The sequence below is a fragment of the Myiozetetes cayanensis genome, unplaced genomic scaffold (assembly GCF_022539395.1).
Source record: "Myiozetetes cayanensis isolate MyiCay16 unplaced genomic scaffold, myiCay2020 scf2-11, whole genome shotgun sequence".
NCBI lineage: Eukaryota > Metazoa > Chordata > Aves > Passeriformes > Tyrannidae > Myiozetetes > Myiozetetes cayanensis.
Genome location: NW_026087411.1, coordinates 90,180,571 through 90,198,252, shown reverse-complemented (window position 1 = coordinate 90,198,252; position 17,682 = coordinate 90,180,571). Strand labels below are relative to the sequence as shown.

Here is a 17,682-nt window from a genome sequence, read left to right as displayed (position 1 = left end):
TTAGTAGGGCCTGTTGCAACAGGACAAAGCGTAATGGTTTTAAATGAGAGTAGATTTAAACTAGACATAAGGAAGACTTTTTTTACCGTGAGGATGTTGAAACACTGCAAGAGGTTCCCCAGAGAGATAGTGGATGCCCCATCCCTGGAAACATTCAAGGTAAGGCTGGATGCGGCTTTGAGCAACCTGATCTAGCTGAAACCATTCTATGATGATTCTAGGAAAACACAGAAGAATCCCATGTTTTTTCGTATTCAGAAGTAAATATGGCAGGAAAATAGGGTTGTGCCCAATTCTGTGTATATAGTGGGTACACACCCAGCATACATGTAGATATCTCATAGACTTTTGTGTCTTAGGGTGCAGCATGCTCCAGAGAGGTAACTAAAATGCAAGGAAGGACCACTGATCCTAAACAACTGAAATAGTGTAGGAAGAAGCAGAAACAAACATTAATGTGCTGCAGAATCTAAAGTTGAGGTAAAAGAGGCAGGAGAGAGTATATAATCAGATGGGGCAGGAACAACTATATGTAACACCCATGGACTGGAAGCTGCCAGGAACTCCCTGAGGGCCCTGGCAAGCTGCACGACTTGGAAACAAGGCAGAGCACTCATGCACTTGCAAAATTATCCATTTTTTGCAGGTTTGGAAAGCAGACTACAGTAATCAATATCTTTCTTAAAAACTTCAGGAGCCTCCCTATCTATATGATAATTAAGTTGAATTGACCATTATAAGACCAGGTCCAATTAGACCTTTTCTTATTATTCCCAAAACAAGCAAAATTAGAATTAAATCTGAACCACATTTATTTTGAATAACTGAAGTTCAGTTCTCAAGTCTTTATAAATTCAGAGTCATTCCCAGATGTTATCAAGAATTATAATATTAAGAGTCCAACTGAGGCTTTTCAGCTCACGTTGCCTGGGAAGGTCTTTTCAAGTACCGCTCTCCTCGTTTCTGGAAGCAAAGTTAATCAAATGCCCAGCCCAGACGTAAACCATTACTGCTTTTCCAAAGGAAAATGGGAAAAGGCTCAAAAGCTAGTACTGTAAGGGGAGTGTTCAGGAAAAAAAGGGTCAGGCCTTAATTACCAGTGAGGTCACTGGTAAGTCCAAACAGCAGCTGGCACAAGGCCACCGTGAGTTTCACAATAAACTTCAAATTTATTCTTTAAGAATCTGACTCTGTGTCCATGAAAAAAAGATCCCTGAGGAGTCCCATTCACTTCAACTACAGTAAAACGACTTTTCTCCAAGATAATGGACACAGATAGTTAAGGGCTCCTATAATTACAGTGTTCCACGGCAAATGCCGTCAGCATTCAGACAACTGAAAAATTGCTTTGGCCACTGCATGAGATCCTGACATCCTGATGAGTTTCCCCTAATGTTTCAGCTTCCTAAAAACATACTTAAGCTTGTTTTTAAAGGAAAAATTTTATTAAAAGTGCTATACACGAGGAAAGAGTTTTCTGTAAGTTTTGAAAACGTGTATGTTTTCGTTCTTTAAAATTAAGGAATCACAGTGGCAATTCTAACAGCATGGTCACAAATAAACCTATGCCATGAGAAAAGAATAAAAAATAAAAAACCCTCACACAAAAATTTGTGTTTATGTTAAAAAATAGGGGTTTACTAAGCCAACACATGCAGCATGATCTATGATTAACACTCTAAAATTCTGAACAGGCTGTAACAAGATCCATGCGGCACGTAACTGTCAAAATATCAGAGTTGTCAAAATATTCCCACATGATTGATCTGCCAAGCAAGTGGCTTCTTAAAACTTCATCAAGAGTACTTATTTTGCTCTACAGACTTCATAGATTCTCCCATGTATAGCACGAGTGTTGCTCGACATGCTGCAGGGCCACTGCACCTCAGGTAATTTCCACCCAAATGTTCTGCGTAGCACAGGGAGGCTCTGAGCTGTGGTTCGGGGCCAACCTGATGTCATTTCAAGAGATCAGGGAGCCAGAGCTCCATGCAGACTGGCACGCACACTGACATCGTCCCAGAGTCTCTCATGTTTTTTAATCTCCTTACACTAAACCCAAAATTTACTGCTAGGAAAAAACCCAACAAACTCCACATACACACTCTGGTCACAATCCATGTTTTGCACTGAATCCCACTGTAAACTTCACTCATTCCATTAAAAATAAACAAGCACACAAATTCTGGGAGAATTTAATCACTGGGTAGCCCTGCAGCAGTGACCCCGGTCAGAGCTCTCTGCCGGAGGGATGCAGAGCCCAGTCAGCCCGAGCGCTGGGCTGCAGATGGTGCTGTTCCCCCACCACCACGCTGGCACACACGCTCCAGCCCTGGATACCCACCGACCAGGACATGCTGATTTGCTCCTCCCCCCGAACAGCGGGAGCCTGCAGCCAGGGCTGGCAGTGAGATGGCGCAGGGACAAAACTTGTGCCAGGTCTCTTCTGTGTGCCTGTTCATTTGTAAACAAAGTCTGGCAAATTCAGTCTTAGGCCTGGTGGTCCATAACTCATTTTCACTCTTCTTTTGCTCAGTAGTCTAATAATCCACTCTGCAGGAAGCAATTCTTGTGGTTCATGGAAAATAAATTGTTCTTCATTTTACACACACGAGTAATTTCTACGGTTTACTTCATTTCTGGATATTAATTGTCACAAATAGCAGACACAGATAACGTTATTCCATTTCATAAAGTTCCTTTATGATTTTACTAAGCTTCATTTAAACAAGTCTCCTGTACAGAGTGAGTTCAACAACCCTGAAAGCATAGTAGATGTTTCCTAAATAAAGATTCATCCTTGATTGTATCCTTGGATTCATCCTTCACTTTCTTATGAGGCCAATGCTCTACACTGTACTAACATGATAACCATGACACCCTTCCAGTGTTCCATCCGCCTAACACGCTGTCCTTGTATCTGAAAGCTGAAATCACACACTTTTTTTTTCCCACATTAACCTTCATATTTCTCCCAGATAACTCAATCATCCAATTAATCCATTGCTTTTGCATACTTAGTTTGCATCTTGTCCCCAGTCTTCAATAATTTCACAGGTCTCTGGATAATTCTATTGGTCATAAAAAAGACACTTGTATGGCTTCAAGGTAAATATACTGTTGCTCATTTAAAAAAAAATAAATCCAGCCATTGCCAAATCTTGTCCTTACATTTTTCTTATATTCCCATGTTTGGTTTCATGAAATGCATTCCAGTATTTTCCTAATACCTAAATCAGTAAGTATGTAAGCAGATGCATAATCTTACATATACATCAAACACTGGGACATAAACATGCACATTCAGGAGTCCTTTTGTGGATTTCAGTAGTTGTGCGATATTAGAAACACCATTATTGTATAGAACAACATGAACCAAATGTTGTAAGTGTAAAAAATCCTTCTTTCCACCTCTTACGGGTAAAAAAAAAAAATTGTTCCATTTTTGGAATCAGAGAATGGGTAAGGCTGGAAGGGACCACAGTGGGTCATCTGGTCCAACCTTCCTGTTCCAGAAGGGGTATCCTAGAGCACATTGCACAGGATTTTGTCCAGATGGTTCTCGAGTATCTCCAGTGAAGGAGACTCCACAACCTCCCTGGGCAATTTGTTCTAGGGCATAGTCACCCACACAGAAATTGTTCCTCCTATTCAGGTGGAGCTTCCTGTGCATTAGTTGCTGCCTGCTGCCTCTTGTCCTATTGCTTGGCACCACCAAGAAGAACCCGACTCCATCATTTTGACACCCACCCTTCAAGTACTGATATACACTGATGAGGTTCCCTCTCAGTCATCTCTTCTTGAGGCTGTTCTCAAGAACAGACCCAACTCCCTCAACCTTTCCTTGCAAGACAGATGCTCAAGTCCCCTAATCAATCATCTTTGTAGCCCTGGGCTGGACTCCAGGAGCTCCATACCTCTCTTGTACTGAGGAGCCCAGAACTGCATCTCAAAACTTTTTGAGGAATGAGCTGAAAAGTTCTCTCCAACCAACCCTGGTTCAGCCACTCAGAATACATCCATATGTCCCACTCTACTTATTTATTATCATTATCACAGCCACTACTCTCACTGGTATTAATCCTGGCACAGTCTTGTTCATTTGTTTGAAAATTTGCATATTAGGATCAGCAAATCCACCTCAGTAGAGCCCATGGTGTGTAGATTCACAGGTAGAAATGGGTATGTGCTAACTTAAAATGGGGATCTACTCCATCACTGCTACAATTTAAAGGACTAAAATATAAAGTTACAGAGATGTCCAGCCACCTTTAGTATCTACTTCACCAAATTAACTTTCATGCTGTGGACAGCTCTCAGTGAGCGCTAGGGACAGATGCCACATGTGACATATGTTATGCAAGGTCCCCATGAGACTCCACACATGCTCCTAGCCTATTAACCCTTTTTGTACCAGTTTTAATTTCAAAGCACAGAATGTCCATCTCTCTTCCCTCTTTTGCACCTCTGCAAAATCCTTCAAGATTTTTTTTCAGTGCATTACACTTTGTTCAGATGTGTTTGCATATGAGACTGAAGATATTTATAAATTTTAGAAAAGTAAAAACAACAAAAAAAGAAGTGTGACTCACAACCTGTTTTAAAGTCTCACTTGAGACATCTGTTCTGATTCCTTTTAAAAATATTTTATTTACAAATGTATAAATACTGATTAATGAAGAATATAAAGCAATATAAATGAAGATTATTATCATATAAAGCAATATAAATGAATATTAATGAAGAATATAAAGCAAACATCACTAAGCTTTACATGGCAGCCCACTGAAAGAGGGCATTCTTACTGAAATTGTAGGATTGATGCAGATTGAAATCACTAAGTTAATGAAAATACAAGCTTTGGTAAAGAACTTGGCAGTGATCAGTTTTAAGACTCAAAAGTTGAACGTTATTTCACCAGAGAGGGGTTGTGGCTTACAAAGCAGTCACAGAATAGTACAACTCCAAGGCTAAAAAGGACTGAATAGATCACCTCACTCGACCCTGTGCAGTGAAGTTTGAGTTTGGCTAGAAAACACCAGAGCTGCTTCTCTAATTTATTCTTGAAAATTCAAACAAAGGAGATGTAACATACAAAACACATATTTCCAGGTTTTTACTACACTTCCTTGCTTCTCTGAGAGGGACATTTTTGCTTGCTAATCTTTAAATTAAATCTTCCATTAACTAAACTGAGGTTTTTTGTTGTCCCTTCTCCTAAAGTCTGACCTCAGAAATCATTTGTTTGCAAGCCTCTGCATAAACACCTTTTACATGCTGTGGACATGTTATCATGTCTCCCCTTCAGTCTTCTGTCTTCTCAGTTTCAGACTTCTCAGTTTCAGACTAAACAAACTCAAATTATCACCACCTGCCCTTGATCTTCCAAGAAAACTTATCTTCCTACTGCTTTATTACAGATGGCTGCAAACCTCTTGTCCATGCAAAGATCAGAAGTAACACAGGCAGGCAGAGTTTCACAGCCATGCGCCCACAAGCACACCAGCGTGCCCATGAAAAGGCTGAATTACAAGCTGCTTCCTTGTCTCCTAAACACCATGCTGGCCCATAGGCAGGGTGCAGAGCTTATGTGTAGTTCCTGAAGCTCCCTGGGCCTAAGCCAACACAGCCCTGCACAGGTGATGGACCCACAAGATTTGTGGCAGGGCAAGGGTGACACTCATTGCTGACGTGACAAAAGGCCTGAGCCAGAGAAAAGGCTCTAACAGTCACAATGTTAGAGAAACGGGTGTATCACTACAAAGATAAAGTGACTGAGCTCAAAACCTCACTTGAGGATGTGGCACAACAAGAGCAGCAGGCACTGGGATCTTTCCTCGTTCATGAGCATTGCCTTCCAGACCCAGATGATGCTGCAACAGCACCTGACAGCAGCCATGACGGCAGCAACAACCAACGGCATCGGCTCTTCCCAGTTGCAGCAGTTATTGATGGCAATATCCCAGCAAGCTGCATCTGGGATCCTTTCATTCAAATTGTGTGGTGATGATCTGCAAATGAGACTACATGTGGTAGCATGTAAAAAAAAGACTAGATGTAACATGTACACCACTTCTTCTTTGTCCACCTGCTTTCAAAGAGTCTCCCCAGGGAGAGAAATTACCATGAGAGATCTATAACTCATCTTTCTTTTCTTCTGCTGGGGATAAAGGTATTCTGCTTAGTATAATTGCAAACTCCTAGAAGTTCCCAGTTTCTTTTGAATTCTTAAATAGAATGATAAAATGCTGCAAATTATTCCCATTAGTTACTAACTATTGGGTAAATAAAGCTGGGCAACCAGAAAACACATAGCTTATCTGAATATTCTTCTTTCTACCTGTCGACTTCCATGTCACACTAAGTCCTGGACTTTACCCCACCTTGCTTTAATAATTCCTTTATAACAAACCTTTAGTCCTGCTGCCCTTATTTCCACTTCTTGAACGGTTCCTTTGTGTTTCACACGTCTCTTAAAAGCAGCAGTACATTCTATAAGATGCCTCCTACCTGTTCTACCTACCAGCAGCCTGCCTTTGTGCCTCTGACACAAACATCTACAATCGACTGCCAGATCTCCTGCATTTCTACCTCTACTGTATTACTACCCCAGGAGACCCTACCTATTGCTTTTCCCAGTTCATTGTCCTCTCTTTAAAAGTAAAGAGAGAAGTGAGAAGTAAAGATGAGCCTGGGAGTTTGCAACACTTGCTTCCTAGTTACCTTTCCGTTTTAAATTTTGAAGCAGTCCCTCCCAGCCAGTCCAGACCTACCTAGCTAGGCAATTATGACAGCAACTTTCTGACCCTGATAAGCTGAAGATCTCTCTGGCTGGCACTTCACTCACAAGACACATGTTAACACCGGAGGCAGCCAACCCAGCTCCTGCAGCAGCAAGGGAACAGAACAGCAAGTGTGCCCTAACCTGGTTTGCACACCTGCCCAGGGATGAGCCCAGATGTGCCACAGAAATACCTTTTTCTTGAATAGACTGAGAGCTCCTTTGTAGGTGTTCAAATGCAGAACTCTACATTGTTCCTTCTGTCAATTATGAGGATAAATGGTTTTCTCCACTGATATACAGTGCTGTCCTTCCGATGCCAGCTGGTGACCAAAAATCTACCATTAACTTCCTTAATCCAGTTCAAGACTTCCCATTGACAGTAGCCACATTCACCTTTTGTTCTGTTTTATCTTTGGTCAGAGACAAGCCAGTGTTTCAGTTATAATGTGCATCTGGTTCTCCCCACTCCTTGTGCTTCCAACTTGCCTTTCCCAACCTTTACTACACATTGCCAAATGCAACTTATCAGGGAAGACTTGTTTAAAGTATGCAAATGTAATGCTAATAACATCAAAGAGACAATAGATGTGACTCCCACAGCTTAAAACTAGCTCTGACCAAAGGCAATACACTCCAAACATGCCTGACACAGGTAAAGTACTAAAAACAGCAGTTAAACCTTTATTCAAATTAAATTTAAGTTACTCTAAGCAGAGAAGGATTTTGAACACCATGTGACTGACCTTTAAATTCACTGTTCAAAACACCATAAATGCCTTTAACAGATAACACATGTTTCTGTATAGGAGAAACATGCTTACTCCGATGCCTTCTTAAGTCCTCATGTAGTCACACATCTACAGTACCTCAGGGCAAGCCTTGCTTTCCAGATTATATGAAATATTGCTGTAGAACAAAATACTTAGTTAATGTTTATGATTAAAGGTTTGAAGTTTTCTCACTGTCTGAAGTCCACAAATACTACTCCCACTGTAGCCAGTGGCACAGTTACAGTGGCCCCAAAGGAGCTAGATCAAGGCATAGTACTTCTCAACTGATATATAAATTACTATTAAACACAGATACATCAAAAGTATATAGATAAAAATAAGTCCATGCATAATTTAACAATTAATTAAAAAGCCAACACCTAACTGCAAATGGTAGAATTTTATCTCTTGCAATCTCTAAGGAATAAATAATATTAAATAAAATCTGTGTTGAGAGCTAATTGCAAACAATGAATGCACACAAAGAGAATTAATTAATATATTAATATATTAGTCTATCCCATGAAACACATTGATTCTAGTGGTTATAGTACATCATGCAGTAATCACATGATAGACTTAATTAGTCTTATACTCATTCTTTCATATATGAGGACCTACATATAAAAAAATTTAAAATCCAACACACATAAAAGCATATGTTCAACTGCTACAATAGGACTGCATGCCATAAAAATATTGATGTGCTCAAGCCATCCTACATTTCAAGCATATTTAATTTACTGGTTTCAATTACTCTCTTTCCTGGTCCCAATTAGTCATTAAGTCTAAATGCATTAAAGACGATCAAATAAACTTGAAAGCTGTGATACAGTTTTTATTGATTTGAATTTGTTTGTTTGCTTACTTGATTGATTGCAGAGAGTTTTTGTGATGCAATTTATCAGTAGCCTTTAAAACATGTGCAATTTCCTCCTCTTTTGCAGCTTTAACTTCTGGCATTCTGTCACTGCTTTTCCTTACTGTCTCCTGGTTACCTTCCTCCATCATCTAAATTTTCATTACACTAAAAAAAGTCATGAGTTCTGCTTGCTGAGCTGCCTTGTAAACAGCTATAGATTACACTAAGCAGGTGAAAGATGCTATGTGGTTTATTTCCAAGTAGAAGACTTTTGAAAGATTTGTATGCAATACAGCATGAATAAGTTATAATTATACATATTTTCAGGGAAAACAACAAAAGCAAAAACTTCTTTGCACCATTAAATGATGATCTTCTTCAAGAGTTATTTTATTTATTTTTCAGAAGGAGCACATCTCAAAGGTAAAAAACACTTCAAGATCTTTTAGAACAGTCCTGAATATACAATGGGAAAAATTTTTGGAGAAAAACTGAAATATTCTTCTGTCTACCAAGCAGACAATAAGCCCTGCTGAACAACTGAGAAACAAAACAGAGGAGGAAACACTGACACATCGGCTGCGTCCAATGCCTAAAGCAAGCTGTGGGCCATGTTGAAATGGGATTTCACACTATTTGTTCCCAACACAGTTTGCAGCAGTTGTAAGAATAAACTCTGAGGAACACATAGGAGGTTCATTTAGATGTACTAGCACAGCAAAGAATCTTTGTCTTATTTTAACACATGGAGGAAAAAAAAAAAGAGAAAAAAAGGCAGGTTTTCTGAGTATGTTTCAAAATCAAGAGATGTTAAATGGAGACATCTTTAAAAAGTCACTACCATAAGACTAACACCAAGTGCCTCATCCTTTAAATATCAATGTAGATCTACAAAATGTTCATTTCTAAAATAAGAGGTGGGGAACTTTAAATGACATCTTAACTGCATGGCTAAAAAGAAGATACTGAGATACTGCTGAGCAGCACTGTCTAAAATGATAACCACTAGTGTCAGTGAAGTGCCAGCTTTCAGCAAGGGAATGACTGCACTTCATCAGGAATGGTCGGTCCTGCTGCCATTAAGGTCATACCTGAACATTTCACAATGCAATCGACCCAAGAAGCCATTTGCAAACCCTGTGCTGCCTGAAGGACACGCAGGAATCAATAACTTCAGGCTTCTATTCTGAATTATTCATTCAGTCTTTGCACAACAGAAAGCTGTTCTCTCTCTGTCTCTAATGCACTATCACTGCAACACAGTACGTGATTTTGAACACTGAGCTTTAAAACAATAGTTTTAAAAGCATTTTGTCCTGCTACTTATGAAAGCCTTCTTGCTTGTAAGACCTTAAAAAATTACTTTTGGAGCAACTAATGACTGTGCAGGGATGTTGCCCCTTGCTCCTATCAGCAGCATGTTTCCCCCAAGGTCCAGTCAGTCAAGGGTCCCAAAAGCCAACACACCCTGTCAGTGCCATAAACAGGACAGCTCTGCCTCTCCAGGGAGCTGCTCAGGCACCCAGAGGCCCATATTGCTGCTAAGAGGCTCTCTACAACCTTTTCCTCCATGAGAAAGAAGACAATTTTCCCTAGTAAGAAGATACCTGGATGTTCACCATACCACTAGCCAGTTTCTGGTTGCCTTGACTTCAATCCTAATTTCTGGTAAAGAAACTTTGAATATTTCAGAATATCCCATTTAATTTGCCAGGACTAAGATCTGGCACCACAAAATTATTTTTAATTTGGTTTGAAAAAGGAACTGAATAACAAAGAAGAATTTGCCTGCTTTTTCATCATCAACTTCTTTCATTTTCTAACTTTTATCTCATCTTTCACCTGTGTTTCAAAGTAGCTTCACGCTTTCCTTAAGTTTTGGGGTTCGAGATTCGAAGGAGATCAGGAAGAATTTCTGGGCTTTCCTGGAAACTGGATTTCTCTTTGGGTCATTTAGAACTATGAAACCATTACACTAGAATTAAACCCCTTGCTACCACAATGTACCTTTTCTCGTCACATCAAGGATTACCTCCTACTCTAGCAAGTACTAGAATTTAACATCTTATTTTGGCAGCAGCAAAGTGAAATGCTTGCTGAAAGCAGAGGCCAGTTTAGAGAAGAGAAGAGACCTGTAACCCATAATCACACTACTTTGGTATGTGAGTTTCTCCCTGGAAGTTCATACCACAGCAGTAGCTGAGTCTAAAGTCCAATATCTCACCTCTCCAACCCATATGTCAACAAGACACAAAAGATAACGCTTAAACCGGAGCCCCACATCAGACAGTAAACAGTAGCCTTAGCAAGGCCAATGCTTTAATCAGTCCTCAGAAAATCTGTTATCAATTCAAAAGAAAAACTTCAGCATTTAAAAAATGTAGTCACAGTCCACTTCATCTTAAACTGTGGATTTCAAAGATTCAACAGTTGAATTTTGCACATAATACATAATATACTTGTCTCTAAAACTATGTATATCAAGATAATTAGCAGGAAATATTTCTGCAATGACTATGTCTCTAGTTTAGCAAAGCACACAACATACTTTACTAATCAAATAAGCTGACAAGAGACTAATCTTACACACTGAATTTTAAATACTGCACACTTATAGGCTTTGAATCCAATGCAACTAGAGCTAGGCAATGGGGGGCTGTATGGTAAATATTTACAAGTCATCTTATTGTTTGCAATTACTCAGGGAATCTCATACAGACCTCTTACAAGAGTGACACTAGGTTTCTATGCCAACTCCCAACGAATTATGGTAACTAATAAAAGCACCATTTCTGCTGACCTAGAAAAAAGCTCTTGAATACACCTCTATACTCTGGTATTTTCCCAAGGAGTGCAGGACAATAGGAGATTAATTAAAATGAGTGAGAAAAGAACTAAACAAGCAGGGAAAACATAAAAAGAGATGAGAAAAGAAAAACAGAGAAAAGAAAACCAAAAAAACAAGTAGGGGACAGAGAAAAGAAACAGGGAAAAGAGAAAGTAAAAATAAGAAAGAAAAAAGATGAAATTAAAATGTGATTCATCCCCATGCCCATAGCAGGGTCCTGTCCACATGCATGGTCTGGTGTTTGCCATGATCTCTCATAACTTCCATGATCACCTTCATCTTTTCTGCTTCTAGTTGAACCCTACACAGCAACACTGACCTTTTTCAATCAGTGGAACAAAAGCACTTCTGGGACACAATTCACTTCCTCTTGGGGAGATGCCTTACGGGTAGACATCTATAAGGGCGTGTTCCCTCTGCTACCAACTAGAGAAGCCCGAGTAACCAGTTTAAATAAAGCTATTGAGATGCCTGAAATGAGACAATTCCCACCTTGATTTGTGTGCAACAACTTACGCACAGTGAATGGGCAAATATGAGTTGCTTATGTTTTGTACTAAATCCAAGGTACATGAAAACTAGGGCTCAACTTCAACTCAATGCATTGACCAGGACAGGTTCAGTGTCTCTGTTAGAAATTCACTTGTTTATTGTGCTCTTTTTTCTACATTCCCCCCATTATATGATATTTTCTAAATATGTCTTTGTGTCTTAAGATAAAGCATCTGAAGGATTGATTTTAATTTCCATCCAAGTCACTGTTCTAGAAACAATGCTCTAAGAACAGGAATTTGACAACTGTATCACCAACTGTTTTCAAACTGTTTCCAGAAGATAAAGCTGAGTTACTACATAAATTTCATGTTAATGGAGGAGCTATAGTCAAACTATATTTGTTCAAGTTAACGATCCTTCAACTGAATTCTAAAGTGAGCAATCCAAGATGAAAATCAATGCCAGCAACACACACAGACACACGCTATCTCATCTATTTGTATCTATACCTCTGCAATCACCCACAGTGAGAACTACTTGAAAATGAAGGCCTAAGGCCATTGACCTTGGCAAGTAAGGCAAAAGGATTTAAAGAGTGTGAACTCTTTACTCTGAGTCTAAATCTTTTTTAAGCTACTCCCAAGGGGTTGACAGTATGGAAATCATGACTAAGCATGTTTTAGAAGGGTATAAAACAATGGTATATAGAAATATCATTTTCAGTACACTGCTCTTCTGTAAAAATATGCACTGTTTTTAACTTGTTTTAAAGGACTGCTCTCCAAAAAGCTTTAGAAAGGCTTTTCCCCATCCCAGAGATTCATTTTTAAAATGCATCTTGAATACACAAAAAGATTAGTAGCTTCTACAAACATTGCAACAATTACCCTCAGTTAGAAGAATAAATGCCTGATGGTTAATTTGGATATTGCATTTTACTGCCAGGTATTGGCAACCTTCCTGGATGTTTTTTTTCTTTGCATCTAATTTGTCTGAAGTACTGGACAATGGATACATTTCTTATACCATAAACATGAGGTAAAATTCAGAAAGGGAAGGCTGCAGACCTGCCTTTTGTCTTCTCATTAGAAAGTAGAAGACTTCTGCAAGGACTTGGGGCCACTTGGATGTTTCAGGAGTACAATGAGGCAGCATCTGCATGGAAAGGGCCTTTGGAACAGCATGTTTCCTTTGGGTCTAGCAAATCCACAAAGGAAAATCTACTGGTATGAGCTGTTCTGTGACTCCAGACTCACCCTGTTCACAGAAAGCTGGTATGCTACTGCAGAGGGGCTGATGTCAGGACTGCTCCTGATGGCTCAGTCATGGTGAAAAGGACCAAAAGGCCACTCTGGAAGAGAGATCTCTTGCTAAAGGCAAAATTGAGACCAACTTCACATCCAGGCCTTGTTAGCTCTTCCAAGAGCTATGCAGATTTTTAAAAAATATGAAACAAAAAAGATAATTTAAAATATCCACATCCCTGAAGAAATTCTCTTCTGCTTCAGTGTCCAGTATTTCTCAAATACCCGCGAGAGCAGCCACAGGAAGCAGTTAAGAAATAGCTAAGTTGTTCCCTAAAAAACTCTATGTTTCTCTAAATACAAATGCAAAGAGATCTTTCCAACAGTGTCTGAACATTGTATTCATTAATTAAATCTCAATTCTGACAGTTTGCAGATACGTTTTTATTTAATGTGACTCTTACATGAATTCAGCCTCGAACTTGGGGGACATATCAAAGCAAGTTATGTTAAGTAATTATACAATCTGTTTCTCCAGAGAAATGTCTGGGCTAGACAGCTGGCACTGAAACAGTAGATTAAATTTAGAACTGAAGGGCCTTACAGTGAAGGTGAATTCAGCTTTTAGTTATCTGTCAACTAAAAGCTGTACATGTTGTTAAAATAATGTGTTTTGTCCCTGAAGCAAAGTTCACTGCTATTCAAAAGAAAGATATTGAAATGTGACTTTTGTCTCTAGAAAGCTCCTATTTCTAATCCACAAGCAGCATACTAATGCCATAGGATGATCAAGACCTCTCTTTCTCAAGGTCATTTCCCCGTCCATAACATGGTACTTAAAATAGTATTTTCTTTAAATTTGCCTTAGCTATGGTACTACAGCCATGACACACTTATTCCAGAAAATAGTCAAGCCTTACAGAAAGAAATCACGTCTCTTAAACTTCGACACATTTTAATTTCAAATTCATGTGCTCAATTAGATCACCTTGGGGTATTAGACAACAGCATTTCAACTCCCCCACGACTCCTCAAAGACAAAGCACATGCATAAACCTCACAATTTTGTATTTTCCTTATATGTAACACAGCTGCATCCCGAAACCAAACATGTAGTAAAAGACACAATCACTGCTATAGTAGTCAATCATCCAGACATGATAGATGTAACAACTGACCTTCATGAGATGCTGATTTATCCATTTTGTGAACGTCTTCTTTTGTACTTTGTCCCGCTCATCTAGAGGTAAAAGGAAAAAAAAGGGTTTATCAGCTCTACAAGTGATGCAAAAGATTTTTTCTTTATTAAGAGATTTATAAAATATTCTAGAAAAATTTTAAAACTTAAATTTTTAAAACCTCCAAAATGTCTAATCAAAATAGTAGCACATAAATGTTTTTGCAGTACATTACAGTACGCAATGAAAAAGTTTCTTGAAGCTCCAGGTGAGTTCCAGTAGGGTGACAGCATCATAGGTACAACAGCAGCACTACTAATAAAAATATAACTTCCTAGGAGAAGTCAACTGTCACCCAAATTGTACTAAAATAGTCACGGCAAACTTTTAAGAGCTATAAACACTACTCACAGTCTCTACAATCAATTAATTACTAAAGTATTAGGCAATAGAAAATCTCTTACCATGTGAAAGCTAATTTTTTTAATCACTATGCTTTTCAACTAGAACATCCCTGGTTCCAACACACAGGGATGAGTTACAGCTTCATTCAGAGAAAGGACCCTCTTTTAGTTCTCTATAAAATCAACAGGGATGTCCACCAGCCCAGATATGGGACCCAGCCCCTGTCAGCAATTTGCTCCCTGGCATGGCAGTTAGCATCAATGATTGCCCACAAAACACTGTGAAGAAATAACAGGAGTAATAGACTCAGGGTAAGAAAGCATCCCACTTATGGATAGGAAGCATTTACATGTGTTCTACTCGGATAACTCTTGCGCTGGAGTGGTGGTTGGTTTTATCTCCAGCAACCTATGTAGGGTCACCAGGCAGTACAACTCCTACACAGCCCGCTCACATCCCAGAGCTCCCCAGAGCAGGAGTCACAGGGCACTAGGACCAGGACCATCTGTGCAAGCCTAAAATAGCAAGATCCCTTCAGACCCCGTACAACACAACTGCAGCTGTTTCATTGACTCAGGCTGTTTGCACTATGGCTGAGAATGAGAATGAGCTCAGGTAGCAAAACAAGACCCCTCTGCACCTATTGCCATGACTAGAAGACTGATTCAGGTCCTGTACTTTACATTTAAAAATACTGTTTTCAGGTTGGTCAAAGACAGCAATAAATAAAAATAAATTCACTGAAAGACTTTCAAGTACTTTCAAGTTTTTGGTGTGATACTGAAGTCTTTCAAAATCACATGACATCATACAAGAGTCCACACTGGGCCAAACTGAGCACAGCATGTTGTTCCTAACAGTACTTTACTTTAGGGGAATAAATGCAAAAACAAGACAAGTAAAAGCCTGTGAAGCCTTTGTATAGTCCTCTCTTATGTGACTCACAGACTTGCTACATGCTCATACATATCTTTGCATTTAAGAGCCATAGATGTATCTTTTCCTATTATTTTTTCCAATTCTTTTTTAACACACCTATCACTTTGATAGCCACAGCTTACTGTGACAATGAGATCTTCAGGCAGTATGTGTATTTGTATATTTGGCTCTGTACAGAAGAGTTACTGTTTCCTAAATCCCTTTTCCACATCACTCAAGATCTTCTAAGCTACTGGCATATACTTTTTTCCCCACTTCACAGATCGACACTCTCTTATTCTACTTGAAGACTCAAAAAAGAGAAATAGACAAACTAAAGAGGAAAGTTGCACTACCAGAAAAAAAATTTGGCAGATTAAGAAAACCTTTTCCTATATATACTTCCCAATAGCCTTCATCTAGCAAAACATCATTTCTGACATCAGTTATTTATCCTAATAAAGTGGAAGCTCCGATTTAGTAGATATAGAGAACAGAAAATCTGAGAAATAAGAGAAATCTAGAAACACTTTCATTTTTAACTGTTCCATTATGGGCAGCTCTTGTAAAAGGAACACAAGGTTTCTCAGCTGCAAAATTTCACAGTGTGTACAATGTGTCTTTTCTCCTAAGGTAACCTCATCTAGTTTTGATCACACAGAAGTTTACATTTTGGGAAATGTTACTGTGACAACAGCTCAAACAAACAAACAAACAAAACAAAAACCAAACAAAAACAAACAAAACAAAACCAAACCAGAAAAAAAACCTTGAAAAAATCCACCTATATTTTGTTAAGACTATGCAGTCACTATTAGTTTCAACTCTATTTTCAATTACAATGCCAACATTCATAAAACAAATGATGCTTACTACTCTTGTTCCTTTTATAGATACGTATGGATTACACAAACATTTACAGAAAAATTCTGTAACTGACAGACACAAATGTGCAATGAGGAGGAAAGCTGACACCTGTCATATTGTGAAAAACACAAGAATTCAAGGGAGGAAAAAAGTCACCAAAACAGAATCACAGAATATTCTGAGTTGGAAAGGACCCACAAGGATCATCAAGTCCAACTCTTAACTGAACGGTCCATACATGGGACTGAACGCATGACCTTGTCATAGTTAGCACCAAGTTTAAGCAACTCAGTTAATCTCAGTGTCGCACCACAACTGTGATTTTTACCAAAATACCAAATGCTTCCAGAAAGGCAAATACATACTTAAGAGGAAAATACAGTGCAACAGTATTCAGTGTGCTCCAGCTCAGAGCAGAATACATAAAATCAAACTCCCCAAATGAAGTAAAAAACAGGGAAATTACTCAAAAATAGAAACACTAACTAAGGAAAGAAACCCACAGAAAGCCCCTTGAGAGAAGCTTCCCCCCGGAGAGCTCTGCCCTGTCCCGCAGGCAGCCCTGCCAGCCCAGCTCCGGGCTGCGTCACTGACCCATGCAGCACATGACTTCCACCAGCCTGGCACTCTGGTCCTTTTCGTCTTCATCAGACTGTCTCATTGCCCCCTCCAAAAGTTCAGAGCTTCTTTTCGTTTCAGGGCAGAGGAGAGCCAAGGAGTGACCAGGACTTCTCCTAGCTGACACAAAGTAGCAACACCCCTTTTTTAAAAAAACAGGAGCAAACAGCCCAATGTGCTGTCAGAGCAAGCAAAACCGCGAGCCCTCTGGCTTTAACTCACAACACAAAATAAATTAAGCATCTGCATTTGTTTGTTTTGAACTTTCACATGCATTGATACGCATTTGAGTGCAAATGTTGAGCATTGCAAACCAGGAAGTCTGTTTTCAATTCCACCAGCAGTGAGCAGCAAGGAGAGTCGCTGTGAACCCAGCAGCAGGAGCGCTGTTTAAGCCGAGGTAACTTAAGAATGCAGGTAAAGCAGGAGCTACAGAAAGAAAGCACACCTTCCTACGCCATCTGTTATGTAGATCATCACAAAAACCCCTCAGTAGTTAATTAATCCACTTAAGCTTGTCTGCTTTTACATATTATTGCAGACATTATTCTGATGTATCAGACAAACTCAAAGTCTCTAGTACTTTATGTGCCTGGAAAGTGCCTCAACAAAATGTCTCCAGTCTTAACAAACTGACAACCTACTTCATGAACTTACACTACAACACAGAAGCATTTAAAGAGGCTCCAGATT

The 17,682-nt window shown here is 39.3% G+C and overlaps 1 protein-coding gene across 17 annotated transcripts in view; it reads right to left on the bottom strand.

Annotated features, from left to right (window-relative positions):
* DST (dystonin) overlaps positions 1-17,682 on the bottom strand; it is a 301,419-nt gene that overhangs the window by 193,889 nt on the left and 89,848 nt on the right. For all 17 annotated transcript variants that reach the window (XM_050316395.1, XM_050316379.1, XM_050316384.1 and 14 more), the window contains one exon: positions 14,182-14,243. In XM_050316395.1, the coding sequence (XP_050172352.1) occupies positions 14,182-14,243 (62 nt within the window). The remainder of the gene's footprint in view (positions 1-14,181; positions 14,244-17,682) is intronic.